At 45.9% G+C, this 26,769-nt stretch overlaps 1 protein-coding gene across 2 annotated transcripts; it reads left to right on the forward strand.

Moving 5' to 3' along the window:
- Nucleotides 1-1,056: 1,056 nt before the first annotated feature.
- On the forward strand, nt 1,057-19,503 carry rxrba (retinoid x receptor, beta a). Of its 2 annotated transcripts, XM_068747391.1 has the most exons (11): nt 1,057-1,072; nt 1,868-2,103; nt 3,211-3,364; nt 3,510-3,713; nt 6,986-7,146; nt 7,316-7,445; nt 8,163-8,295; nt 9,798-9,833; nt 16,435-16,526; nt 16,638-16,743; nt 19,356-19,503. In XM_068747391.1, the coding sequence occupies exons 1-11, from the start codon at nt 1,057-1,059 to the stop codon at nt 19,501-19,503; spliced, it is 1,416 nt and encodes a 471-aa protein (XP_068603492.1). The 2 variants fall into 2 exon arrangements, with proteins under 2 accessions (XP_068603492.1, XP_068603493.1); XM_068747392.1 differs by lacking the exons at nt 1,057-1,072; nt 9,798-9,833 and having other exon boundaries at nt 1,954-2,103; nt 3,510-3,689.
- The last annotated feature ends 7,266 nt before the right edge of the window (nt 19,504-26,769 follow it).

A 26,769-nucleotide genomic window follows, 5' to 3' on the forward strand; every position in this document is an offset into this window, starting at 1 on the left:
GGTGCAACGTGACCACTGACCACGCAACCATTCAGAAATCAGGCTGCAGTGATGCAGAACTGTAAAGGAGCGTAAAGCCGAATTCTCCACCATCATCATGTTTTCGTTCTTGCGGGGGGGAGTTGACTACGAGGCGGGGTGGGGGGGTGAGCAAGCTCGCACGGGGCCTAGTCGTCACATTCATGCGAAGAAGCTGTGCCGCCAAACCGTCAGTAATCTGCATTTATTTCCACTGAATATATACATTTCCAGCATAGTTATGTTAATTTGTTTATGTCAAATACGATAAAAGTGCAAGTGGTTGGTTTGCTGTTCTGTAGTCCTTCGGCGATTCGTTCGGGTTAGCTAGCTAGCATTGTTAGCTAAGTGTACCTAGCTATAGCACAAGCCAGCCAGCGCCGTGTCGCCGATATTTAACCGCAGACATTCGTTTCTTTTGAATATTATGTTGAGATGTGTAATGACATTTCAACTTATATCCATGCAGGGAAACTATCACAAGCAATTTAGCGTAATTGCTGGCGCAGACAGTTGGTGTTTCCTTAAAACAGAAGCTACGAGCTATTGCATGCTAACTACAGGTTAGCCAAGAATAACAGTGGGTTGTTGCTATTTGTCTGTACTCTATGTACTATGAATCTACTTTGTTGAATAAAAAAGCAGCGCTCGGTATCACTATACTATCTATTATTTATTAATCACCCTAGTTTTCCCCCAGTTCGGATGTGGACGAGACTGCCCATCAGCTGCTCTGCAAATGCTTTAGCATGACATAAAATGCAAAAAAAAACATTTTGTACCAGTCAGACACGTACAGATTCAAATTTTGTGATGGTCTGAGTGGTTTCTGATTTTATTAAAAGTGCTGTGACCGAATTGTCATTGTCTGCGCCACCTCATGATCTTATGCGGAGCTTTTTTCTTGTGTTGTAATTACAGACCCGCGTTTGGTTTCCCTAAATATCTCCGGCCCGGGCCTCAGTCCGCGGTCTAGAGTTTGATAGCGGGCAGTTTAAAACCGAAGGAAGTCGCCGTGCAGCTGCCTCAACCGCTATCATGGAGGATAGTAGAGGTGAGGAACTATCAAACAATGCATTGTGAATCCATTGTCAGCATTAGCTACGACTTAAAAAAAATTCACTGGAACATTTGATGAATTCTGTAAATTTAAGTCTATAAAATTTGCCCAATAACTTAATGAGGATATGGAGACATGGTACAGCAGACCTACAGCTCCTCGTTCTCCCCATTTTAGGTATCAGATATCTCAGCTACTACCTGCCATTTCTCAAAAGTGTGTCCTGATTTATAGTTTAGACTATTTTAAATGTAAAATTATGTTTATTTATCGTCTATTTTCAGTTTAAGAGCCTGAGAAAGAGCAACATCCCATATCTAGTATTTTGCTTAAAACAGTAAAATCTTCACGTGGACGGGTGATTGTAAAATTTGTACTTTTTAGATGTAAACATCAAGTAAACAAAAATCAACACAACAGGGAATACATTAAATATGATCATCTGGTTGCAAGAGAAGCACATCTTGCAAAAGAAAAAAGAGGTAATTTGTCCTAATTAAACTATTAAAGCATGTCTTTGTTTTTCATTTACTGAAGACAGGAGTCAGACCTTTCAGATTTAAAAATGGGAATATGCTTGTCTATCTGCTGACAGAGGAGGAAGACGGAGGGTAAAGGAAACCCAACATTAGTCAGTCATCCAGAACAGACGCATATTATTAGTATGGGAATGCATTTGAATGTTGAAGTTCAAAAACAACCCCCTCAGTTATTGAGCCTCGTTGTCACACTTTTAAATTGGTGAACATGCTGCCTATTTGCATCTTGTTCCTCTCGTTCCTTCACCAGATTCTTGCAGCCCAGACAGTTCGTCTGTGTCCTCCCCTCCGTCAGGCCAACGATCGCCTCCACTGGTGCCCTCAGCCGCCGCTTCCATGACCTCACTGCCTCCCATCGCCACTACTGGGGTCAACAGCCCCATCAGTAGCATCGGCTCCCCCTTTTCCGTCATCAGCTCTTCGCTCGGCTCGCCGTGCCTGCCTGGCACACCGTCGGTGGGCTATGGCCCGATTAGCAGTCCACAGGTACGTGATCACCTCTGAATTCACGGGCCTTTTTTCTTTGACCCTACTGTGTATGTCAGGCCTTTATTCTTACCAGTTCTAGTTACCTCCGCTAAGGAGGTTATGTTTTTGATGGTGTTTGTCTGTCTGTCAGTCCGTTTGTCTGTTTGTTAGCAGGATTGTGGAAAAACCGCTGGATGGATCTTGATGAAAAAAACGTCTGAAGATGGGTCTCGGTCTAACTTAGATCCCATTAAATTGTGAGAGTGATCTAGATAACTGTCTGGATACACATGTTTTTTTAGAATGGCTGCTTATTCAACAAAAATCATATCTTGTAAAATATGTATTCAATTCACTCACCAAAAATCACAGCCATAAAGGGGTGCGATACGCACTCTCATGCAAAATGTCTTCTGGATCTGATCCAGAATGAGTTCAGGTAAATGATTCCATGTGACGGTGGCGCAGGTGGTTGAGCGGGTAGTCCTGTGATCGAGAGGTTGGCGGTTCGATTTCCGGCTCCGGGACATGCCCGCTGACACTTCACCCACATTGCCTGTGTGGATGTAGTGAATGTTGGTCAGGAGGTCCGATGGAGTCTCGCTCCTGTCAGTCTGCCCCAGGGCAGCTTTGGCTGCAATAGTAGCTTCACCACCACCAAGTATGGAGTGAATGAAGAATGCACAATGTGAAGCGTCTTTGGGTGCCTTGAAAAGCGCTCTATAAAGCCAACACATTATTATTATTATATTGGAAACCCCATTAATCGATTCAAAAATCAGTTAGAAATACACATCAACTCCGATTCACTTACACTCCGTGGTTGGTGTATAAAGATACCAAGAATAATTTAGAACCTTTTGATGATCCAGATCACCGTAAATCCAATTACAAGGGGAATGAGCTGCTTGGTGGAGGTCTGCGCTCTCCGAGTGCTTTTCTAGTTACAGAAGAGATGTAAGAGTTTGGAGAGACGTCGGGTACAAACATCACTCATTGTGGCGTTATGTGTGCTTTTGTTTACATTGTCTATCCTCTACATTCTTATAGAAATGAAAGTAGAATGAAGAACTTTAAAAGGAAAAGCATCTCCTTATGTTTCCCGTCTCCTCTGTCACTCTTTAGATCAACTCTACTGTGTCTATGTCAGGGCTCCATGCGGTCAGTAGCTCGGATGACGTGAAGCCTCCCCTGGGCTTGAAGCAGCTCTCGCCCCACAGCCCAGGGCCGATGCTTTCCCAGAAACGCCTTTGTTCCATCTGTGGAGACAGATCTTCTGGTGACAAGACTCCATCGATACAATACAATACAAAAGTCATATGTTGTCTACCTTTATTCGACTTTGAGGCCATTCTAATTACTTAAGACAGCTTTGAAACAAATTGCCTTCCTTCCTGTCTTACGTCTCTTCTTGTATCCCTCAGGTAAGCACTACGGCGTCTACAGCTGTGAGGGCTGTAAAGGCTTCTTCAAGCGGACAGTACGCAAAGACTTGACCTACACCTGTCGAGACAGCAAGGACTGTATGGTGGATAAGAGGCAGAGGAACCGCTGCCAGTACTGCCGTTACCAGAAATGCCTGGCCATGGGCATGAAGAGAGAAGGTGAGCAGGCAGAGCCGCCTGACGGTATGTCGCAAGTGTAACAGGAAACCACAAACATGACAACACATTTACGCCGACACCACCCGGTGTGAAAACGAGCGGAACCAGAAAAACACAACAAGCAGCACAGGCTACAAACTAGACCCGGGTCGTTTAGACAGCCATTAGCACGAGATTCAAAGAGGGCAAAAGAAATGGACCGGGCGATGCTGCTTTTATTGCTGCCGACATGCGACCCTTTTCTGTTGTGGATAACGCGGCGTTTCAGGACACCTGAGCCCCGTTACAAGCTCAGTGTCCTAGTAGCGCTCCAGAAGATGGGGGAGGTGTAGCTCCATCAGCGAGAGATTCACGATAGGGACCTGTTTAATGTGCTGCTGAGAAGATACCCCAGAAGATGGGCATGGTAGAGCTTTCATTTTGTTAGGAGCAATTCCTACTTTGCTGCAAAGAATGCACCACAGAAGAAGATGGGAGATTTCTCCATCAGTTACGTTTATTTATTTATTTATTATTATTATTATTATATGGCAGAACAATTCTCTGCCCTGTGTGGAGAAGGACGAAATTCCCCACGTCTGTACGATGCTACTTTATTGTGGGTGCGTTTATTGTGAACATGGTGAGGAGGATCACATTGTGAGGACAGATGCAAGGAGCTTCCTGGGCATCTGCGTTCAAAGGCGGGTACTGTCCCTTGTCATCTGCCCCCGCCCCCGACCAGAATGGAAATGCATCTCTGAAAGATGGGATCAGTGTCACTGTTTTCATGTGCATTGATAAAAGAGGGAACGGAAAGAACGAGCACAGAGGGGGAGATGGGGAGATGGATGGGGTGGGCAAACCTTGTAAACACTAACCCATTTCCCCCTCTCTTCCTCTTTTGTTTTCTCTCGTTCTCTCTCTCCCCCTCCCGCCTTCTGTAGTGGCCAAGATGAACGACAAATGTAAGGAGAAGAGGGAGGGAGGAGGGGTGTGTGTCTGTGTATGAGTGAGCAGAGAGCTGAAATGTTGCTGCCGGTGCTTAGTGCTGCCAATCCGGGAATTATTTTGTCAGTTTTTTTTTTACCTTTTTTTTGCTTTTGCGGGTCACAGAAGTTGCTGGTGCCTATCCCAGCTTGCTTGGGGCGAGAGGCGGGGTACACCCCGAATGCATCGCCAGCGCATCGCGGGGCCACACGGAGACAGACGACCGTTCACGCACACACTCGCACACTACGCTACGATAGTAGCCAAATTAACTACATTGCATGTTTTTGGAGGTGGGAGGAAACCGGACAAAAGCCCAGGCAGACACGGGGAGAACATACAAGCGCCGCACAGATGGGATTCGAACCCGGTACCTTCTTGCTGTAGATGAAGGGAAAGTTTGACTCCGCCTTTAATTGCGATCCTAAAGGCTCTTTGTTTGTTCCCTCCTTGACGCTGCCCAGCTAGCGCACAGCTACTTACAGTATGCTTCCGGATAGCTTCCAGTTGTTTTTAGGATTGTTGTTTGAAACCCATCACATAATAAGGATAGTTCAGTTTTCCCAACCAGATTTGTCAAACCAATTGGTTTCCATAGTGACTGCTTTTCATCACTTACAGAATGTACCAAATTTGTGGTCACACACCGCCGTGGATTTTTGCCGGGTTCCACTGGATGATGGAGCAAGAAAGAAGCGTTTGTTCAGACCTCGAGTTAACATCCGTCATTCGGGGTTGGATCACAAGTGCAGTCGAGTTGTTTACGCCTGGTGCTACCACAATGGATCGTTTCACTTGACTGTCATCTATTGCAAGGGCAACGATAATTGGTTTTGTGCTTCCCAAAGGTTTTACTGTGTCAACTCGCAGTTTAACAAAACAGAGGTTTCTTTTTTACAATTTAAAATTCTGACGCTTACCATCAAATATATTCAAGCTGCTACAGGATTTGCTTTACGCACTTTGATGGCTCTGATGGGGGGGGGCACAGATATAAATTTATCACAGAGACCGGCAAGTTTTTATTTACTAAACTGCCCCAAAATGTTATTTTATTTATTTATTTATTTTTAAGATTGCGAGATTATTGTGGTCGGTAGTTGAAACTGACCGTGACTTTGTAAACATCTGCTTACCTTGGCAGGTAAGAGAGCCCAAACAATTTGCATTACTGTGGACTAAATTGTAAAACGAGAGCAGACTGCCTAAAAGCGTTGTGCTTGCGCACGTTGCCACCCTCATGGCCGCTGCCGTCCTCGCGCACGTTGCCACCCTCATGCGCGTTGCCGCTACCTGCAGGTCTGAACAGGGTCAGATATGCAGCCAGAAGGTCGGAGGGTCCTGGAACCTTTCACAGTCTTTGATGGGAAAGGATGACACACATTAAGCATGTTAGCTTGTGTGCTAACAATTTGTACAATTATATTAAGAATAAATATAATATCAGTGGCGTGAGAGAGTTTATATTAAATAAAAGAGAGGGATAATGCAGGTCTGAATGTTCTGTTGTGGTATTTTAATTTACTTTGAAATAAACTTGAAACTCTCTAACTTCAGGAAGGGAACGGGTCTAGTTTCTATCGTCTGTCCTTGCACAAAATAGTTCTACACTATTTAATCTTAAAAGCAATGGTACTTTCTACCTAAATGTTATTTTTAAAGCACAGTTCAAAGTACAAGGGGTCGTCGACGTACGTCCTCAGCGTACGTCCTCATGTGCAGCATATTTATGCAGGCCTTTTTGCCTCGTCGTATGCAAACATAAAGATTTTTTCAGTCGATTCATTTTCATGCGCTCTTTTATCCGTCTTCCGGGTCACGGGAGTTGCTGGAACCGTCGTAAGCCGCAGAGGTCGTAAGTCGACGGCCCTCTGTAGTCGGCCGAGTTGCTTCGTTTGGGCCATTTCTGCATTGATAGAGCAGCAGAAAGACGTGTGAATGACGGAATGATAGGATTTGGATTTATGGTGAATTGCACATCCCTCTGTCTCTTTTTCCCCCCCACGTTTTTCATTTTTCATTTGTTTTTGTCTGTCTTTCGTCATTATACTTCCTCCATTTCCCGCTCTTTCTCCCTTCCTTCTCCTGCACATTTTGGGTCAAATTCTGCTTCGTTCATCATCTTGTCTTTTCATCCTCGGGCCTTTTGCTTGCGTTCATTCCCAATCCTTTGCTTCTCTGTCTTTGTCCATTGGCTGCTTTTTTTTCATCTCCATCCATTCACACCACCCTCCTCGCTGTTCTTCCTGCGTTTTCTCACTTCCCCTCCTTCATTGTATTTTTCTGCACTCCCTTTTCCATGCCGAACCCAACCCCCCATGTTGCAGCTGTCCAAGAGGAGCGACAGAGGAACAAGGAACGCGATGGCGAGGTGGAGTCGAGCAGTGCAGTGAATGAAGAGATGCCAGTGGAGAAGATTTTGGAGGCAGAGATGGCTGTAGAGCAGAAGACAGAGCTTCATGCAGATGGGAGTTCAGGCGGCAGCTCTGTGAGTAACCAGCTGCGTACTTTTTATATATCTGTGTGTGTTAGTCGTAGTCAAATGTAGTTTCTGATGCAAATATTGTAAGAAGTGAAGTGAGCAGTATTTGTTGTTTGGTATTAATTTGTCGTCCAGTTAAATTGTACTTCTGTACTTCTTTGATTGTCTGCTGCAGCCCAACGATCCCGTCACCAACATCTGTCAGGCTGCAGACAAGCAGCTCTTCACCCTGGTGGAGTGGGCCAAAAGGATCCCTCATTTCTCCGAGCTGCCCCTGGATGACCAGGTCATCCTGCTCCGTGCGGGTAAGCCGTCAGTCGGGAACGAAATGGTGCAACGTAGCAAAAATAGTCGAGGGTTGAAGTCAAGGGTTGAAGTCCATCAACAGACATTTGTACTGAGGTTGCCTTTTTTTAAAAAATTCAAACTAATTCAGAAAAAAGTCCTATTTATGGGCTTAATGCAAAAGCTGTTGAGTGAAATGTGAAAGAGTTGGGAATCCTGGTGCTCAGAGTTTACCCAAACTGTAAAACCATCACACAACAACTGCGACAACATTTGATCAATGTTGTGGATGTAATTAGGGAGCACAAAAACAAATCCACATTCTCACCATGAACCGCAGAGCTCTCTGACACAGAAAACATTAAATGCGCTAATAATCGGAGGTTCTTTTAAATTAAGATCATAAATGCATCCTTTGAACCTTTTTTTATTTTTATTTGGAGCTTTATTTAAAGGGCCCAGAATATCAAAATGCATGGGGAACCTTTTAAAAAAAACACCAACTCACATTGCCTCTTGCAGCTTTGGAAAACGCAATGTTTTCAGAGGGTTTGATTATTAAATGCGTTTTTAGCTCCAGACTCAACTGCTAAGTTGTTGCGAGGTAATTACTGTCAAATAATCAAAGTGGTTTTCCAGAGAACCTCATTTCGATCTGGTAATAAAAGCGTAACAATCGGATATTTAGAGGATTTCATTCACTGGTAATCCTGAGACACAGACTCCAAAACCAACAGGCTGGAATGAGCTCCTGATCGCGTCGTTCTCCCATCGCTCCATCTCGGTGAAGGATGGGATTTTACTCGCCACAGGCCTACATGTCCACAGGAACAGTGCTCACAGTGCGGGTGTTGGAGCCATCTTTGACAGGTAATACACAGGTGCATGCACACACACACACACACACTGTCACTCTGACTGACGCCGCATTAGGGAATTCTCGAGCATAACAAATCGGGAAACACCAAATGACGTTTGCTGGATTCTGCCTGATTGTAGTTCATGTACTCGAAACGGAACAGTGCAGGAAATAAATCCATATATTCACATTATTAGAACCGATCTCATTCAGTCGGCCAAAATCCTTAAGCCCCTGATGAATTCACCCGCGTCGTGAAAGTCAAATGGATGTGTGTGCGCCGCGCTGGTCTCAGTGACTTAACTCGTTGCTCCGCCCACACACGAATCAGGATCAGCCGGTTTAAAGACTGATGCGGGACAGTTTGCCGGACACCGTCTTCATCTCTGATTGGCTGCAGCGTCTTTGTTCTGCATTGGCTGTGACTGACTGAGGGACTTGGCTTCTTGCTGGGCAAGCTGGCGACTCATGCTTACCAAAAGACATGCACACCCCACACACACTCAGTGGCATTGCAGCATTTCATAAAGTGATAATGGCTGGCTAATGTACAATACTAACCATTGAATATATAATCGTATATAATAGTGTGTTGCTTTCTATTTTACATTAAGGCCTTGCTACCCCCCGTGTCCTGCACAGTCTTTTTACAAGGCGGACTTGTCTTTTCATGGTCATAAAGACCGATGCACCAGATTCTTGTGATTTTCTGGGACAAACAAGAATAGTTTAGTCCTTGCCGGGATTTGATTCTAAACTAAATCATTTGAACATAAAGTAACTCCTGCAGGCACACTAGAAGTAACATGGTAGAAATATTAGTGTATTGTACGTTGCAGTGTTTTACTGAGGCTTGGGGAAGAGTTTAAATTCTCCATAGAGAATGCCTTCTAATTATCAATCAAAGATTAGCACTTTTCTGTAATTGTGGACATTTCTTAATTGTAATATGTACAGCTTATTGGGGACGGGCGGGGCTCCAAAGGAAACCCATTACAGTGTTTGTATTAAACAGGCTGCTGTCGAGCTCAATATTCATGACGCAGAATATTATTGGCTGTCTCCATAAGCATTTGGTTCCTCATTAGGCGAATCGAAGGCGAATCGAAGGGGAACTCGGTGCAAACGGTTTACAGAGCAGACTTTCAAGTCACTTTTCATAATGTGTTGCCGTTAAGCCAGGAACACCTAAAACAAGAGGGTTTGTAGTTTTCCCACTTAGACAGATTCATATGACTTATTTCCTCTGTCATGCATAAGAGCGATCCTCATCAGCATATTTTAATTAAAACATGTGAGTGTAGCACAGACTAAAGTAAGACTTCTAAGTTTAAGTTTACCTTAGGCGTGGGAAACAGGTCAACAAACCGCATGAATATTATTTGACAAGTTTAAAATAGCTGTAAATCATATACAGGCATTGACGATCTGTACATATGAATGGCTCAGGAAACAGAATTCTGTAATAACTGTGCAATGATATTGTAATAACACATTGTGATTGAATACACAGGGCGCACAATGCTGAGGTTGGGGCCTTATTTGACAGGTAATTATGCCACTACACAAACACTTCTTAAACCCCTCCTCTTCCAACGATGCTGAAAAATAGAGGCACAGTTAAAAAGCTAGATTTTCACAGTATTACAGAAGCCAGCCATTTTTCGCCGCATGATCTTTTTCACTAAATGACTCGCTTTAATCCTCTTAGCCTAACCCCGCAGTCATGTTTGGGTGTGGTTTACAAAGTAGAAGATGACAAAGAGCAGTTCTGCGTTTCCCCCCTGTAGAAGCCAAATGCAACTGATGGAGTGCGGTTCCTATTTTGTGCACTGTGTGGCGCTGTGGCCATGTGGGGTATATAAGGCAGGGCCAATCAGGGGGTGAACAGGTGTTGACCCGGAAGGGCACATAGGTTTTGACCGCTCTGGCGGGATCCCTGCACCCAGATGATCGGGTTTATTGAATGTTTTAAGTTGTTGTATTTTGTAATAAATTAGTGGCATTTTATTCTCTTAAGCCCGCTTCTGGACTCTCCTTTTCTTTGGATACGGGGAAACCAGGACGTAGCCACAGAGCGCGTCGAACCGAGACCTACCGGCAACACTCCAATAGCCCAGCATTGGGCTGGCTATTATACTGTCAAAACCTGCCCGATTGGACTAAGTTTGGAACCTCAGGAGGCCTGCGTTTGGGAGACAGCCAGGGATGACCGTGTGAGCTGTGGCGTGGAGAAGTGGCCCGCGAAGATAGCTCGGACAGCAGTCAGCTGTTCCGCGGAGCGCTGTGGATTACGGAGCTGGACCGGAGCTGGACTGCGGAGCTGGACCGGAGCGCTGAAGACCATCGCTCGGATTTACAGTAAAGGCGCCCAACGGAGGTACGTGTAGCGCTCCACCATCAAAGGCCTAATTGTGTGCGCACGTTAAATCCAACGCATTGGTGAACATTGAGCGCGTTTTTACGCATCGAAGCGTTGCGCTGGATCACGTGACTCATTGACCTACTTTCCGTTGCGCTCACCTGAGCTGAATCTGGCTTTGCGATACGAACCATGGAGGCGTGCGCTTTGGACGTAGACACAAATACTGGAAATGAACTCTCTCCTGAAGATAGCATGTCGAATATAAGTAGCAGAAGCAGTCAAAGGAGCTACACGTCTAGTGCTTCATCTGCTAGATTACAGGCAGCAGCGGATAGAGCTGCAGTTTTGGCTCGAGTTAAAATACTGAAGGAGCGACATGTTATTGAAGAAGAGGAAGCAAAATTGAGAAGAAGAAAGGAGATGCTTGATTTGGAGGCTGAACTGGCGGCATCTGAAGCAAGGTTGGAAATTTATGATGCTGAAGAAAAGTGTCAGTCACAAGCGTACTCAAATACGAAGGATATATGCAACAAAGGTGGAACAAACTATGAACAGATGTTGCACCCCTCTGCTCAAGAGTTCATACCTCAAAATGATGACAAACTGGAAATCAAGCCAGTAGATGTGAGACCAAAGCAGCGGAACGCATCAAACACAAGGCAACAGCAGCACCGATTGCAATGCAATAGAAACAGGATGGAAGCAAATGATCGGTTTACACAAAATGAAACGCGTCAGTCACTCACCGCTATGCAGACACCTGGAGACCTTCTAACGATCATGAGCAGACAAACTGAGATTATAGCAGCTTTAATGAACCAGCAGCGGTCAATGACGCTCCCACCAAGAGACATTCCAATCTTTGACGGCGATCCCTTGCATTACAGGACCTTTATAAAAACATTTGAGCAAGGAGTGGAAAGTAAAGCAACTGCAGCAGACTGCTTGTATTATTTGGAGCAATTCACCAGAGGCCCGCCTCTCGAACTGGTGCGGAGCTGTCAACATATGGACCCAGATCGTGGCTACGTGGTGGCCAAGGCTCTACTGCAAGATCAATTTGGAAATCCTTACAAAACAGCTACTGCATACATCAGCAAGGCTTTGTCATGGCAGACTATAAGAGCAGACGACACCAGGGCACTTCAGAGCTACGCACTATTTCTGCGTGGCTGCTGTAACATCATGGAGGAGCTGGAATATGTGCAGGAACTGGACATGCCTGTGAATATGAGGGCAATCCTTGCAAAGCTCCCGTATAGGATGAAAGAACGCTGGCAGAGCAGGGCTCATGACATCATGGAGTCTACTGGCCACAGAGCGAGATTCAATGATCTGGTGGGATTCATGGAGCGTCATGTGAGGATCCGTTCAGATCCCTTTTTTGGAGATCTGCAAGAATACAGCTCTAATACAACATTAAACCAGCCAAAGTCACAACCCAGCCACAGAGAGAAGGGGCATGTGGTCGCCAGCACAGTGACCGCTATGGGCTCTCACAACGAAGTTAAGCCGTCACGCCCAATCAAGGAGAACGAACGCTGTGTGTGCTGCTCTATGGAACACGCACTGGAAAACTGTCAGCAGTTTAAGGAGAAGAGACACACGGACAAAGTGTTCATATTGAGGAAAGGGGGGGTGTGTTTTGGATGCCTTCATCGAGGCCATGTCAGCCGTAATTGTGAAGCAAGATTGCAATGTGAGATCTGTAATCAATATCATCCGACTGTGTTGCACATAGATCGACAGATCACTGGTTTAGAAGATGGACTGGAATCACCAGAACCCACCTCAGTCTTTCATACGACTTATGGACATACAGGGGCCGGCAGAGGTCGCACCACGCTGTCAGTGCTTCCTGTTAGGGATGGGGATGATGAGCTGGACACTGGAACGATGTCAGCCAGAGGAGAGACCAATTTCCAAACTGTGTCTGGTGTATGAGGTCTAGTTATTGTTGTGATGATTCAATATTTGTTGTATTTTATGAAATGTTGAGAATTGCCATGTGTGGTACCATGCCAATTAGGGGCCGGTGTGTAGAAGCCAAATGCAACTGATGGAGTGCGGTTCCTATTTTGTGCACTGTGTGGCGCTGTGGCCATGTGGGGTATATAAGGCAGGGCCAATCAGGGGGTGAACAGGTGTTGACCCGGAAGGGCACATAGGTTTTGACCGCTCTGGCGGGATCCCTGCACCCAGATGATCGGGTTTATTGAATGTTTTAAGTTGTTGTATTTTGTAATAAATTAGTGGCATTTTATTCTCTTAAGCCCGCTTCTGGACTCTCCTTTTCTTTGGATACGGGGAAACCAGGACGTAGCCACAGAGCGCGTCGAACCGAGACCTACCGGCAACACTCCAATAGCCCAGCATTGGGCTGGCTATTATACCCCCGCTGTACGTCTAAAAAAAAAAGTTGCATTTTCTTGTATATTTTAGATTTATTTCCCATATATTAAAATACGTCTTTTTGTGTTCATTTTATTAATTATGGCTTAGAGCTCATGAAAATCAAAAAGTGGTACCTCTACATATGATATTTCATTAGATCAGTCAGAAAAATATTTCTATTTTGGAAACGTCCAACTTCTGAAAAGTGTGTTCATTTATTTATCGCTCCTTTCTGAACAAATAGCTGCATCACTGCGCCGTGGAGGAGATCACCCTGCGGTTCTGCTGCGCTGCTCTGGAAGCCCAGGCTGCTTTGATAGCAACCATCAGCGCCTCTGTATTGTCAGTCGGTTGACTCTGACAGGGTCTAGTTAGAGTTCAGAGAGTCAGGTCGGTTGACTGGCCAATCAAGCCCAGCAACGTCATGGTCAACAAACAAGTTCCCAGTAACTCTTGTCCTGTGGCGGATATCTAATCTTGTTGGACAAGGAAAGCATCTCCATGAAGCTGGTCAGCAGACGGAATAATGGAGAGCTCCATAATCTGGTAGCAGCTGCGTTGACTTTGGTCTTGATAGAACACGACGGACACCAGCAGCTGACTGGATTTTAAGCAATGTGGATTCTGTTCTTGTCCTCCAGACTCTAGGACCTTCATATTTATCGGAAAAGAGGACTTTGAGGACTAGCAGTGGTCCAGTTCTTCTTCTCCTTAGCTCAGGTAAAACTCTTCCAACGTTGCCGCTGGTTAAGGAGCGTCTTGGCACGAGGAATGAGACGCTTGTAGTCCATTTTCTGGCATGTCTATCTTGTGGATCTTGATGCTCTGACTCCAGCGTCAGTCCACTCCTTGTGAAGCTCCCCCCAGACGATTTTCTCAAAGCTGTGCCCATCCTTTTTCTACCACACGTTTCTGTCAACTTTTCATGACTGTGCTTTAATGCAGCACTCTGAGCAACCGACCATTTCAGCAGTGATCTTTCAGGCGTATCCTTGTGGTATTCTCCATGATTGTGGTCGTGTGTACTATACCTGACAGAGTCATGGTATTTATACTGCATAAATGAAATATTCTAATATTTATTTTTTCCTACTTTTTTTTTTAGCTGTAGACATGAGAGTGGCTGGTGTTGGGGAGGACGATGCAAAGGACAGGGTGAAGGACAACATTGTTTTTTTTGTGGCGACCCCTCAGGGGACAAGCCGAAAGGCCAGTAGTGGTAGATGTATGTGGCTTTCCTAGGATATTAATAGTGAATCTGGTTAAATGAAGATACCCTGTATTGCTCTGTTGGAGGATCGTGTTTCACTCTGGTCAGTTTGTTTTTAGATGCCTTAATTCACCACAGATCCTTTTGGAGGTGTTGTTGGCCACCTTTCCTGATACTCGCGCTGTGATTGGAAAAGCCTGTTTAAAATAATTAACCAAATACTCACTCAGAGATCTTTCTACTTTGCAGTGGTTTCTGAACTCAATATAAATGGGAAATATATTCATTGCGTTTTAAAATGTCCGCGTCCAAACTGGTCCTCGAGATGGTTGAAGCCTCAAAGATTACACACACAAACAGGCTTAACCAAACAAACACATATTTCTATTTGCATGGTTCGATTTTGGATTTCATCCGTTGTCTTTTAAAATAATTATAGCTAAAGTAGACTATTCACCAGCCATCCCATTCATTAAATTGTATTTGATTTCTGGAAATCAGCTCACATTTCCTCAGCACTGGTTTTTAGAATTCTTAAAATAAGGAAAGTCAATGTCTCGCAAAATGGGCCCACGTGATCAGCTGATGGTACCAGCGAGGGCGGCACACGGAATCAGTTCAAGCCGGGTGCACGTAGTTCAATGTTACTGCACATGCTCCATATATCAAGGCCGTCGTTGCCTAGTGGAAGTCTCGTTCAGCTATCTATTAAATAGACTATATTGTGTTGCTATTTTTTTTTACTATTCTATCCTATCGCTCCCTGCGTAATTCAACTACTTTGTGATTTTTTTTTTTACCATGATTTTTGATTTGGGGCAGCACAGTGGCGGAGTGGTTAGTGCTGTCGCCTCACAGCAAGAAGGTACCGGTTTGAATCCTATCTGAACATGAACATGAATTATTTTTATTTTTTTTACTGTCGATCCCTTCGTGGACAGCGCTGAGCCGCTCCGCGCCTGAACACCTGAAATATATTTCCCATAAGAAATAATGGAACCTAGTTCCTACGCACCAGATAAATGCCTACAGTACTATTAATCTGCAACTCAGCTCCTCTCGTGTGCTAAAATTCCAAAAATCTGTTGTAATCCACAAATTCCAGCTTGACAACGACGTCTCATGCTGTTCACAAGTTGGCTTATTGTCGGCTGAGGCATGGCATCCCACTCTTCTTCAAGGGCGGCCCTCGGGTCATTGAGGTTCTGGGGTACAGGCTTACGAGCCTCTACTAGGCGGCTCAGCTGATCCCATAAATGTTCTATGAGATTGAGGTCTGGAGAAAATGCAGGCTACTCCTTTTGGTGTACACCAGTCTCCAGTGATGCGACCTCGATGAGCTGGAGCATTGTTATCCATGACGATGAAGTTCGGCCTGTGTTGTCCATGCAGGGGCACAATGACTGGGTTGATGATGTTATCCAGGTAGTATAGGCTTGTCACTGTACCACTCACAAAGTGTAGGGCACTTCTGTATTGACTAGACACACCTGTATTGACTAGACACACCTGCCCACACTGTAACACCACCGGTGGCAGACGCACGCCGCTCTCCTTGACGTCTCCAACATCGTTGGCGGCCATCATTTCTGGTCAAAGTGAATAGACTTTCATCAGAGGGCAGCACTGATTAATTAATCCTTTCACTACTGGTGAGGGCGCCACCTCCCGCCATTACGGTCGTGGCACCAGCACCACCTGCTGGTCAAAGTCAGACTCTGCGACCGGATCACCGGCGCCGGTTCCCAGTAACGGGGGTGCATATTACCGTAAAAACCGGGCATAGACAACAGTAGAGGCGACGACTGATCGTAACAAAGGGGTTAATGAAGTAAGCCTTTTTTCCGCATATAAAGAATTTGAGATCTTTTATTTATTTAGCTCTTGAACTGCCGTTAACCGATTGTTGGGTGCAGTTTTACACCACTGCTACTTTAAAATACTTTTTAGAAGGAATAAAAATATTCTCTCCCTGCACAAAAACATTTCAGCCATGCATTAATCTGAATATTACATATTTACACCGAGAGTAAACATTAACAACATAATAGACTTTGGTCCATTTCTGTGTTTTTCTTTCCCTGGCTTCCTCTTCTGATTCTCTATCTTCTTCTGCCTTTTCTTCCCTTGCTTCTTCTCTCTTTTATAACGGGACACTCTCCTCTCATCTCGTCTTCGCAGGGTTTTAACAGAGCTTGTCAGCAAAATGAGAGACATGCAAATGGACAAGACAGAGCTGGGCTGCCTTCGAGCCATCATCCTCTTCAACCCAGGTCTAGAAACATGGTTGAAAATGCCTGTAGGGACTTGAAAGTGGATATTGGGGGATCAAATGTATTGTTGGATATAGATCATGTCAATGTTTGTCTGTTTTTCACCTGAAGATGCCAAGGGTTTGTCCAACACCAGTGAGGTGGAACTCCTGAGGGAGCGAGTGTATGCATCCCTGGAGGCTTACTGCAAACAGAAGTACCCCGATCAGCAGGGCAGGTACGCAAAACACTCAGACCTGCTGAAATGTGAGTGGTGACCAGCACAAGTAGAAGATACCGTAATTGCTGAACTATTATGCGCACCTGTGAAAAAGCCGCACCCACTGAATTTTAAAAAAATATTTATTTTGTACAAAAATAAGCCGCACATATTCGTAAACTGCAGGTGTCTACCGGTACATTGAAACAAATGATATTTAACGGAACACGGCTCGTAACGATATCCGCAGCAGGTCTCCAAGGTGAACAGCCTCTGGCATGTTAGAATAAGGGAAGTCGGCAAATCAGATCCGTAACTTCGGGATAAGTATTGGCTCTAGGGGCTGGGTCGGTCGGGCTGGGGTGCGAAGCGGGGCTGGGCTCGAGCCGCGGCTGGGGGAGCAGTCGCCCCGTCGCCCTCCCCTCTCCGCCCGTCGGAGGCTGCGCGGCGCGCGCGCGCGCCTGGCGGGGTGTCCCCGTCCCCCTTGCCCCCGTGCCCCTCATCCTCCGTCCGCGGGAGCGTGGTGCGGCAGGGGTGGGGACGCCCGGGAGGGCGAGGGGCGGGTTCCTTCCCCGCGGGGCGGCGCGTCCGACGCCGCGTAGCGGATGGCGGACAGGCGGCGGGGGGCCGGGTACGGCGGTCCGGCGGCGGCGACTCTGGACGCGCGCCGGGCCCTTCTCGCAGATCTCCCCAGCTACGCGCAAGCGGGGCTTTCCCTCCGGGCGGGCGGGCGTTAATTTTGTAACGAAAATAAATAGGCTTTAACGAAACACGGCTTGTAACGAAAGTTGGAAAATATACGTAAATTTGCCGCGTCGTTGCATAAACCGCAAGGTTCAAAATATTGGAAAAAAGTAGCGGCTTGTACACCGGGAATTACGGTAATCAGCTACGATGTGTCGCCGCAGTACAGAGGCACATGTTCAATACTGTCCTTAACTAGCTAGTAGTAGAAATAAAAACCATGCACATCAAAATCGTACATATTTACAGAAAGGAAAAAGTTGCTGTTGGTTAAATGTACAGGGAAAAGTGAAGCATGAAGGATCTTGATGTTACTAGATATTTAATAATGGTTTAATGGGCGGTTGCTGTTCCGCCTCTGAGCCAGGACATGTGCAACCCACGAAAGAGGACAGTGAAAAAGCGTCTTAATGCCACAGTTGCAGTCAAAGAACGTCGCGTGAAAAGAGACGGCTGGAGGTCCCGGCCCTCCTTGTCCTAAATAGAGATGAGGGCACTTTGTAACTCGGAACACAAATGACAGTTGCTGCTGTGTAATTTCATAGTTTACGAAGCAGCAGCGCGCCAATAAAATGTAAAGCATCACACTGGCTGTTGACACTCTTGTCCTATAAGCCACGTCTGATGTCAGCGGCACGTTTGGTTGTTCAATGCAAATGGGAAAGGGGTTTTCATCGTTATTAAGCAGACTGTATGTCGTTGATCTTTAAGAATCATCTCCGTCCTTTTGACTGTACAGTAGAGCTGAAAAAATTAATCCAGTCAAAAAGTTCAAAAATTGTTTTGATAATTAATGAAAATGGTTTTTGCTTCAGTCATTTTTCAAGAGTACCGGATTACTGAGCGCGCCTGATTACGCTAAATTTAAAGAGGAAAATAATTTTTGTAAATATTTAGGCCGCACCTGTCGACAGGCCGCAAGGTGCCCACATCTTAACATGAGATATTTACACAGAAAGACGTTATTAAATATGGTGGAACCTCGGTTTACAAATTTATTACGTTATTTGACTCCGTTCGTGACACGAAATGATAATAAACCTTTTTTATTATTATTATTATTATTTTTTTTCCTTTTTTTCCTTTTTTTGTTAATGTTAATAAACCAAACAATGTTTCCCAATTAAATCAGGTCGATCCCTTCATCAGTCCCAGAAACATTTGTTTGAAACCTTTCTTTGTGGGTTAATGTGTTGCGAAAATATAGAAAGGAATTAAAGATAACCTTAGTTGTCGGAAAGCACAGGACAGTCAAGCATTAATACTAAAATCAAACATCATAATTGTACACTTTACAGGAGGAGGAAGACTACGGTACTCCTTCTTAGCCCCCACTAAAAGTAGCAATTCTAACTTTATTGGGAGCGATAATGGGGGTTCTTCACGCTGCCGTCTCCAACGTCTCACCATCCATTCATTGACTTGCGTGCAGCAGCTCTATTTCCTTCTTCGATAGACAGATTGATCGTCTTGAACTTGAAAGCTGCATCGTTTGGCGTTTATTTGTGTTTTCCAAGAAACGCAAAACGACTGATCTGAAGAATTTGGTTTGTCTGTGTTTGATGTAATTTGAACAGTTTCATTGGTCCACTGTGACCTGTTTGATCATTTCGTTGGTCTGACTAAATGTATTGGAGGCATTTTAGCCTGTAAAAATCCATAAATTAGCCGCATCGCTGTAAAAGCCGAGGGTTCAAAGCGTGGGAAAAAGGTCGCGGCTTGTAGTCCGGAAGATACGGCACGCAACTTCTTAAGAAAGCAACTTGAAAACATCTTACTGGGATCTATGACATTTTGACAATTTTCTGGGTAAATCTCTGTGTTTTTCCTGCGTGGTTTCAGTTTACGTGGTTCCTGGCTCATGGCTCTCCCCTCCCATTGTGCAGGTTTGCAAAGCTTCTCCTCCGGCTTCCTGCACTGCGCTCCATCGGTCTAAAGTGCCTGGAGCACCTCTTCTTCTTCAAACTCATTGGTGACACGCCAATTGACACTTTCCTAATGGAGATGCTCGAAGCGCCTCACCAGCTGACCTAGAGGAGCCAGGATCATCCAGACAGGATCTGACGTAGCCCAGGGCTACCGACGCGTCCCCCCCCCCCCGATGGGCCTCGCTTACCTGCAGCACCTGCTCTCCACTTGAAAACGCTGAAATACGCAGGATCCCTGTCACCAGTTGATCATCTTCTGTCATGCACACCTTAATTTGCATACATGACGAGACAAACAGCGTAATTATGTAGAATATATGGTTTTGAATTAACTATATTGTAATACACGTACATTTTCACCCACTTTTCCCATACAGTTTTCCACAAAAGGGGGTCCATCGCACGGATCCCAGTGTTATCACACATACTGTACAGTAAACGTCTTAACCTTCAGCCAGTCTTCAGTCATCACACCATCGCAGCCGTTTTTTCTGATGCATAACTGATATACTTCCACTGTTTTTACTTGGGTTGCTTAGTTACACAGCTAACTACACGTCTGTGTATCTGTGTATCACATCCATCCCGAGCCGGTTAGTTATTTATACATGCTTTTACTTGCAGTCAGGTGAGTAACATTTCAAACACATATCCGCTCTCAAAGAAGTTCACTTCTTATTGGTCTGGAGGTGTCCAGTGGACAGACCCCCCCCCACCCCCTCCCTCAAATGAATTCATCCAGCCTCCGAGGCATTGAACTATCTTTCTTTTTTGAATAATCATGCTGCAACTTGTTTTTGTTTCTATTTTGAAGTACTGTACTCATGAAATGAGAGCTTTTTTCCCAGGCATAGAAATCCAGGAAAAAGGGCTGGGGGGGCATTTGTTGAACCGACAGATTTGTCCCACCCACCGTGATGCGCACAGCAGGCTTTGTAAGAAAAGCAGAATGACTTGAATTTTATTTCCTCGTTTTGACTTTATCCTTTCCTTTGGCAGTTGCTTGTTATTTCAGCAGCGTGATGCTCACAGGAAGCGCAGCTTCTTCACGCACCACCAAATTCTATTTGTCAGCCTTTTACCCCCCCCCGTTCGCCCCGACGTTGCTGTTTTGCTGGCCATTTATGCACTTTTGTGAGTTGTAACTGTGTAAATGTTCCTGTTTCTTAGTAATGGCCATCAGTTCTCAAACACCCACGTTTACCTTGATGGCACTATGTGTAGGGTTTTCTAATTTTGTATTGGTGTCGAATCATGTTGTTGTAGAACTTGCTCAAAAATGTCCCTCTTCCTGTTCAAACTAGAAGCAGTTTGGGGAGTTTTCGGTAAATACATGCTAATACGTGTACTCGTCTGTCCGGGCGCCCATTCCAGTCGAAAGGCTATTATTTTTGTTGGGTTGCTCTTTATTCCAAAAACAGGTCTTTGTATTGTCCATTGACCACGGCAGAGAAAACTAACTGTAGTATTTGTTTGAATACTCCCACGTACCATTGCCCCGCCTCTTAGTTGTGTTCCCTGGGACAGCTGAGTGACAGTGTGACGTCTGACCCTCCCGCCCAGCAGCTGTTTAAGTGTCCTTGTTTTGTTTTGTCTCGACTATGCTGCACTCCTCTTTCTAAAATAAGGTGCAATGAGCTGAATTTAACAGCAAGAGGTATAAAAACCAAATGAAATTCTAAATGCAGCATTTACATTCTCCTGCCTATCAATCATGATCAAAGCTGGCTTAGCTGCAGGATGTTTGCAGCTTGTTGCTCGCAGACGGATCCCAGGATGTAGATGAAGATTGGTGAACGATGCACCACGGAATTCTTGTGCATCGTGTTTATGTAATGCAATAATGAGATCTGACTGACCGCTGCGTTGGAAACTTAATTTTGGTGCGTTTGGCTCAGTGTTTGCCAGTTTTGTACAGTAGTTGTAAATAACTGGAAATTCTAAATCGCAGGAGTCCTGAGGAAACAAAGTCCTGTTCGCACTCTCGACCTTGAACAAAGTCCCGCTCACACTCTCGACCTTGAACAAAGCCCCATTCGCACTCTCGACCTTGAACAAAGTCCCGCTCACACTCTCGACCTTGAACAAAGCCCCATTCGCACTCTCGACCTTGAACAAAGTCCCGTTCGCACTCTCGACCTTGAACAAAGCCCCATTCGCACTCTCGACCTTGAACAAAGTCCCGCTCGCACTCTCGACCTTGAACAGTCCCGCTCGCACTCTCGACCTTGAACAAAGCCCCGCTCGCACTCTCGACCTTGAACAAAGCCCCATTCGCACTCTCGACCTTGAACAAAGCCCCGTTCGCACTCTCGACCTTGAACAGTCCCGCTCGCACTCTCGACCTTGAACAAAGTCCCGCTCGCACTCTCGACCTTGAACAAAGTCCCGCTCGCACTCTCGACCTTGAACAAAGCCCCGCTCGCACTCTCGGCCTTGAACAAAGCCTTGTTTGCACTCTCGACCTTGAACAAAGCCCCGTTCAAACTCTCGACCTTGAACAAAGTCCCGCTCGCACTCTCAACCTTGAACAAAGCCCCGTTCGCACTCTCGACCTTGAACAAAGTCCCGCTTGCACTCTCGACCTTGAACAAAGTCCCGCTTGCACTCTCGACCTTGAACAAAGTCCCGCTCGCACTCTCGACCGAAGCACACGACTCCATTCAGTGTTGAAGTTGTAACGGCACCGTTATGGCGTCTTTACTGAGCCCAGGGCCGCACCACCCCTCGCCGCTGCTTTTTGCACCGACTTCTGCCGATGTCTTCTGTCGTTCTTGATCACTGATTGGCCGGCTTTAGTTAACAAAAGCACTTGATGCTTCATGTGACTGAAATGTGTGTGAAACTTGAATTCGAGCGGCGAGAAGTCGAGTGCGGCTGTCGCACAATCTGGAAATCCGCAGCAAGCAGAGTTTGACCGTTTCGACGCGGTCAGCGTGCACCAGCAGCGCTGTGAGCATCAAAGGATCGATGCTGTATTTGTACGTTGTGTACTCGACTGCTTCGAGGCGTAGCGATCCCTCTTCTCCGTAGTCCAATTGAACATGAGTAGAGCTGCACATTTTTCAGGATCATTTGACGGGGGGAGAGGCGCGGCTGATCTCGACCAGGTGCTACGCGGTCTTTGGATATAAGACTTGCACATGTTCATCAATGCAAACACAGTATGCAAGTACAGAAATCAAAAAGCCATTGCCTGATTGTATATATCCCTCATTCTTTTTATGTTCTTTGTGTTTTATGACCCCCCCCTTATAAATGGGAAGTGGTTGTGCTTGGCCATGCACAGCTGGTGTTTTAAGTTCCATCACCCTGCGGTACTGCAGGTGTCCGTTTATTTCCGACGTGCAGAGGAAGCTCAGCCGCTCTGTGCATCTCTGCTTCTTCACTTTGGTGTTTGTGTTAAAACTGCAGCGGCAAGCTCCCAGCATCCGTACGGTCTCCGCGCTTTAGTGGATTGACTCGGTTCATATGAGCTAATGCTAACAGAGAGTGGTCACGGCGCTGGGACCCTTTATTCTGGATTAGACTACTCTTAAAATAGTCGAGTGAAGTTTGTGAACTCGAGAGGAGCTTTTCCTCATTTCTGAAAGCGTCTGCTGACTTTCTGTGAACAGCTTCTTCTTTTCTGTTGACATTTACAGCAACTTTCACTGTCTAGCTTCTTCCATCGGATTTCCAGGCCTCCGGCAGCCGTGTCAGGTTTAAGGCTACGGATCGTAAAGATTCGGATGAAAACAATCAGTGGCGTTAAGCGATAACGACAAACCCAGATAACTCATCAACAGACAGCAACTTGTCGTGCACATCCTTTCAGGCATTCATGCGTTTTACCGTTGGCCCTTATGTGAGTTGATGATTTGATTTGTTAGGAAATGTGAAATGACCATCTTTACATAAACTTATACCATTTCAATATGTATTTACTTGGTTTGAAACGATATCATTTATTTAATTACGTGAAATCCTCACTGAGATTGAAATCTCTTTTCCAAAAGTGACCTGTCCTGTGTAAATGTATATTTGTCTTTATGGTAACGGACAGTCAACGGATGCATAAAGCTGAGGACGGTTCTGGTTCTGTGGTCGAGGCCCGTTTAAGCTGGTTGGGTGGGAATGGCACTTTTTTTTGTCACATCATTTGCGGCTCCCCAGCTTTGACTGTGGCGTGCTCGGAACTATTAAATGATTTACTGAGCAAAGAGCGTGAAAAGAAGCCCAGAGGAACGGAACCGTGCTGGAGGGCTGGTTGGAGACGTTCTGAACGGAACCCAGCGCCTGTCTCTGCCGCTGGACCTTAAGGTCAGTGCGGGCCCTGTGAGCTGAACACGATCGGGCTTTGCATTGGAATGGATTTTAAGACTTTGTGTTTCCTGGACTCTTTTGAAAGGGATGTGAAGCTTCTCCGTGGGAGAAGCAATCGAAGAGCTGTCAGGAAAGGGGTCGCGGCCCTCTTTGCTTACTTTTACTTGACGGCAGAGCAACGACGAGCTGCCGAACGGCACTGCACTTCCCACGGATGTTCGTCGTTGCGGCTGCGTGCACTCGAGGCGGACGCGCGGTGCGACCTTTTAACTGTGTGGCGGAGATGCGATCGATGATCGGTTGTGCTTTTCTACCGATCGTAGGCTGTGACTGAAGAATTGATCGTCACGCATACATTAGATGTCAGGGAGGCACTGTGACCCCCCTGGAGCCAAGGCCCATCCCATAATGATCATTGAGGCTTGAAAACACCACCCTCACTGGTTCCCTTATCACTGCCAAGCTGCCCGCGGATGTTGCCATTTCAGGGTCGCCCACGATGCTTGACTTTCATGTATACTATATTGTGATCGTTGCGCAGCACGCCGGCGAGCGTACACTCATCTTGTGCATCTAGTGCATATTATTAACCCCTTCGCTACGATCGTGTCGCCGGCGGTATTGGTGTCTATGCCGTTACCGGGAACCGGCGCCGGTGCTCCGGTCGCAGAGACTGACTTTGACCAGCAGGACCGTAATGGCGGTCGGGTGCACCCACACCCTCCGGGGGGGGGGGCTCATGTTGTGCATTGGTGCTTTTTGTAGGCTTCCCCCAGTCTGAACGCGTCCGCTTTGGTTTCCATGACACAGGGAAATGCTTCAGTGAAGTGAAATACCAATAAGGGGTGATTTACAGGACTAGCCTGCTTAGCCTAGCGCTGGACCTCCTCTTCTTCAGTTACAACTGGAGAGCATTCTAATCGTAGACGCAGCACGTCTTTTATGGGTGGAATCCATTGAAAAATGGCTGGAGGTGTCTGTTGGTGTTTGAGATCGGGGGTCGTGGAGGGATCAGAGGGTGAGGTGGGACCTCTGAATGCCGATCGGGTGTTGTAACGGAAAAATAAATTATTTTCTATCCGGAATCTTCCTTCCGACATCCTTCACATAGTGGTTTCCTGTTTCCTGTCTCTTATGCTGTTCATCTTTTGTTTACTACAGAGTATTAAACAAACACAGGAACTGTAATTCAGAATGCAATCTCTTCAAAAAGAAAATGCACTTTCTTGTGTCTGTTCCTCATCCAGTTTGTATCCTGTTACATCACACAGCTGGAGCCGATTGATTATTGTGTGCTTTGGGGATGTAAAGACGGAAGAGAAAAAAGAATCCTTTTTTTCAGTCATTAATTCTGAATCTTGTTTGTTGTATTATGTCTGAGTAAAGGTTTTAATACTGTCTGTGAAGTGTTTTTTCATTAATTAAAAAACTCACCCTGGAAATTTTGCAAACTATTTTGTTATTTAAAAATGTCTAAATATTTCAAACGCCGTATTACAGTACTGACGGTGGAGATGAATTGCAGTGGAAATGCGCTGCAGGTTTCCTATATTGGTTTGGCTCATTTCTTGAAACTGAAATTAAATTCTCAAAACGCTAAGATCAAGATTTGGCAAAAGAGTCTTAAAGTTCACCACAACTCCAAAGATCGTATGAAAAAGCTCATATCTCCCCCAGAACTAAATTTATTTCCCATATAAATGGTGATTGCCTCCAAAATTGCAAAGAAATTGAGAAAGACGTTCTCAACACTCTTGGTCCTTTTGCCTAAATGACCTGGATGGTTCATCCACCCGGGCTCCTCCGATGAGGCCCCTCTCCTTCAACTCAGAGCACCCTTCCACCTTCCAGCCCCTTTTACCTGGACCCCCCCTCTACACCTCGCCTGTCTCCTGTAGTTCCACCACCTCCCAACATGCCCCCTGTTATCAACGGCACGGTCGGGGACGTGAGGAAGGAGTTCAGCCGCCTTCGCCCAGGAAAGGCAGGTCCTGATGGACTCAGCCCAAGGATGCCGAAAGGCTGTGCTACGCAGCTGTGTGGGGGGGGGGGGTGTGATAAACATCTGTCAATAATCAACCGACATATTGCGTACGACATTTTGAAGCTCCGTTGACTGACGTCCCCGCGTGGCTCCTCCCTTTAGTCCAGCAGGACCCCAGGGAGCAAGGCACCCACTGACACGGCAGTGCCATGTTCCAGCCTCTAGAGGGAGCACTTACCTCTTCACCTGTCCAAGTTTCAGCGACAGTGAAACTCCTCCAGTCTCAATTCGAGCTGGTGTACGAGGTTGCTCTGCAGACCTGCCTGTTTCATGGCTGATAAGCAGGCAGTAAGAGTGAAATCAGTCATATGGGTGCGTTTGTGTCTGACACGCTTAAACTTTAGGACGTACAGGACGGAGGTCACGACTGTGGCTCCACATTGCTCCTCCTCATGCTTTTGGCATGCTCTGAGGACCTCGCCCAGTTACGTCACTATTCAAGAGTCTCGAATGCGTTCCTCACGAACCCTTACAAACTCTGCATTCTCAAGTTAAGATCACCCCCCAAAGAGATCGCTTCAATGTTGCATAAATTATGATGGAGCCAAACTGGGCCCTTGTGGAAGCAGCGCCTGTCGTACCAGCTGCTGCCAGCAGAGGGCGCAGTGTGTCTGTGGAGGCTCCTAGTCATCCGGGTCGCGATAAATCAGGCACAATGCGCGTTCTGTTCGGGACCCCGAGGCATATTGCAGCCAGCGGCACCAAGTTTGTGTATCTACATGGAGATATGTGCAAAAAAGTCATTTGATTCAAATATGAAGCCAAGTGCTGCCCTTTGAAGGACATTTCTACTCGCTGTTTCTGTCCAAGCTGAACAGAAATGCATGTCACACAAATATAACATGTATTTAAGGAATCGGGCAGTAGAGAAAAACCGAGGCCAGAAGGACACTGACCTCAGTCCCCTGTCAGCATCTTCACTTTGCGTCCACGCCGTGTGTTACTGTCTCATCCACGCCGTTTCAAATCTGTCCCGATACAGGATGAAAATAATCCAGCAAAGTTGTCGTGTTGTTGTAAATA

This window comes from Brachionichthys hirsutus, chromosome 13 (genome assembly GCF_040956055.1).
Source record: "Brachionichthys hirsutus isolate HB-005 chromosome 13, CSIRO-AGI_Bhir_v1, whole genome shotgun sequence".
In the NCBI taxonomy this organism is placed as follows: Eukaryota; Metazoa; Chordata; class Actinopteri; order Lophiiformes; family Brachionichthyidae; genus Brachionichthys; species Brachionichthys hirsutus.